The sequence below is a fragment of the Salpingoeca rosetta genome, assembly GCF_000188695.1.
Source record: "Salpingoeca rosetta unplaced genomic scaffold supercont1.32, whole genome shotgun sequence".
In the NCBI taxonomy this organism is placed as follows: Eukaryota; class Choanoflagellata; order Craspedida; family Salpingoecidae; genus Salpingoeca; species Salpingoeca rosetta.
This window is the reverse complement of record NW_004754902.1, coordinates 408,083-410,272: the sequence shown is the minus strand read 5'-3', so window position 1 is coordinate 410,272 and position 2,190 is coordinate 408,083. Positions and strand designations below refer to the sequence as shown.

Genomic DNA, 2,190 nt, shown 5'->3' with positions numbered 1-2,190 from the left:
TTGTGTGGTTTTTTGTGTTTTTGGGAGTTTTAAAACCAGGGCCGTTTTTCGTGGTGTTCCCCACCCCTGGTTGCCCAGCGCACAAACTGGGCTCTTCGACACTTGCCCCCCACGGGGGGTGTGGGGGGGGGTTGTTTTAAAAAGGGGGGGGGGGACGTTTAGGAATGGGGGGGGAAGGGGATAAAGTTGCTTGCCCCCGGGGCCCAGGTGTTTTTTTTTTGCAAGGGGGCAAACGGGAAAAAAATTTTTTTGTGTTTAAAATTGGGGGGGGGGGGAGGGTGAGATCCCCCCAATGAATGGGGGGATGAAACGTTTAAAAGAAATTGGGCTGGGCACACCCAAGGCACACAAGTCAACATTGCTTCCCCGACCACCCCTTTCTTGGCCCGGGGCAAACACACACACACACACACACACACACACACACACACACATACACACACACACGCACACGTATAACCACATTGTACTCAGTACCTCGATGAGGGTCTCGATGTGGCGGACATATGCAGAGTTGATGGGTGCATCGCCGGCCGCGTGCTCCCACTCAAATGCCAGCACAAGCAGTACGTCCTGACGTTTGGGACAGGGTTGGGGGGGGGGGGGTTCGTGTGTTTGTGTATGCAGGTGTGGCGTTGTGTGAGTGCTGACACGTGTGTGTTTCAGCTGAGGTGAAAGCATACATCTTGCAGAGTAACACGTACACACACGCAAACACGCACACAAACACACACACACACACTCTCTCTCTCTCTCACACACACACACACAAACACACACAAACACACACACACAAACACACACACACAAACACACACACACACACACACAAACACACACACACACACACACACACACACAAACACGCTCTCTCTCCCCCTCTTCCCCTCTCTCCCTCTCCTCTGTGTATCTCAACATCAACAAAGGTGTGCGCGTGCGGACGTACGAGGGATGTGCAAGCCCTGAGGTCGGCCCACTGTCCGTGGTTTGCCTCAATCTGGTACGTGGCGAGGAACCCAGCGCCCTCCTCATCAAGCTGGTCCGGGCGGTGCGTGAACAGCCTTGATGGTGATGATGGTGGTTGCGGTGAGAGGAGGTGAGGAGATGTGGGACAGGGGCTCATGGTGATGGCAGGGTTATGTTCGCACGCACACACACATACACATACACAGAACACACACACACATACACGCACACAGAACACACACCCTTGGCATTCACTCACGTGTCAACAGATGTCTCAGCGCCCCAGTCCACGTTCGACAGGGCCTTGCCAATCTCATACACCACGCGCGGTACAAAGCGCAGCGTCTGCGTCGGGACATTCACGCGTGGAAGAAGGAAAGCGGGATGTCATTCACAGAGATGAGGGGAGGATCGGAAACAGCCAACACAGGCACACAGACACACAAACACACAGACACACAGACACACATATACACACACACGCACATTTACACGCACACGCACACGCACACGCACACGCACACACGTGACAGCTGCCACGTGTGCACACCGTCATCATAACGACCGCACTGTGTACGCCACGCATATCAATAAATAACAAAGCAATGGCATGTCAGCGGCAGCCATCAAACAGCACCCAAGCACCCCCCCCCCCCCCCCCACACACACACACCTGTGGTTCTGTCTGCAGGAGCAGAAGGCGCTGATTGCGGAGTTGTGTGAGAATGGGAATGCCGGTGGAGGGCGTGACGCGCGCAACACCCGTGCCTGCAGGCAACCAGCATGCGCGTGCGGGTACATCAGTGAAGGACGTGTGTATGTGTGTGTGTTTGTGTGTTTGTGTGCGCGGGAGAAAGAGATGATGCCGAGCGTAGACGCAATCACCACAAGGCAGGCCGAGTAAATTGCGACTCATGCACCCGTTTGCACCTGCATGTGTGTGTGTGTGTGTGTGTGTGTGTGTGTGTGTGTGTGTGTGTGTGTGTGTGTGTGTGTGTGAACGTACGATCGCGAGCGTCTGGGAAAACGCGCCGCTTCGCCAGCGTCTCGGCGGCAAAATTCTTCACAAACTCAACCTGGATTGTGAAGGGGTGTGTATGTGTGTGTTCACGTGAGCAAGCGTGCGTGCGTGCGTGTGCGTGTGTGCGTGTGCGTGTGTGTGCGTGTATGTGCGTGTATGTGTGTACGTGTGTAATGCGTGTGTGTGTGTGTGTGTGTGTGTGC

General features: G+C 54.9%; 1 protein-coding gene across 1 annotated transcript in view; it reads right to left on the bottom strand.

Moving 5' to 3' along the window:
- Nucleotides 1–29: 29 nt before the first annotated feature.
- The window catches only part of PTSG_12985 (uncharacterized protein), a gene marked incomplete at both ends in the record, with an annotated part of 4,536 nt that continues 2,375 nt past the window's right edge, over nucleotides 30–2,190 (bottom strand). Inside the window, 6 exons of the mRNA XM_004988912.1 lie at nucleotides 30–101; nucleotides 478–573; nucleotides 947–1,061; nucleotides 1,226–1,311; nucleotides 1,640–1,734; nucleotides 1,973–2,042. Coding sequence (XP_004988969.1) covers nucleotides 30–101; nucleotides 478–573; nucleotides 947–1,061; nucleotides 1,226–1,311; nucleotides 1,640–1,734; nucleotides 1,973–2,042 — 534 coding nt within the window. The remainder of the gene's footprint in view (nucleotides 102–477; nucleotides 574–946; nucleotides 1,062–1,225; nucleotides 1,312–1,639; nucleotides 1,735–1,972; nucleotides 2,043–2,190) is intronic.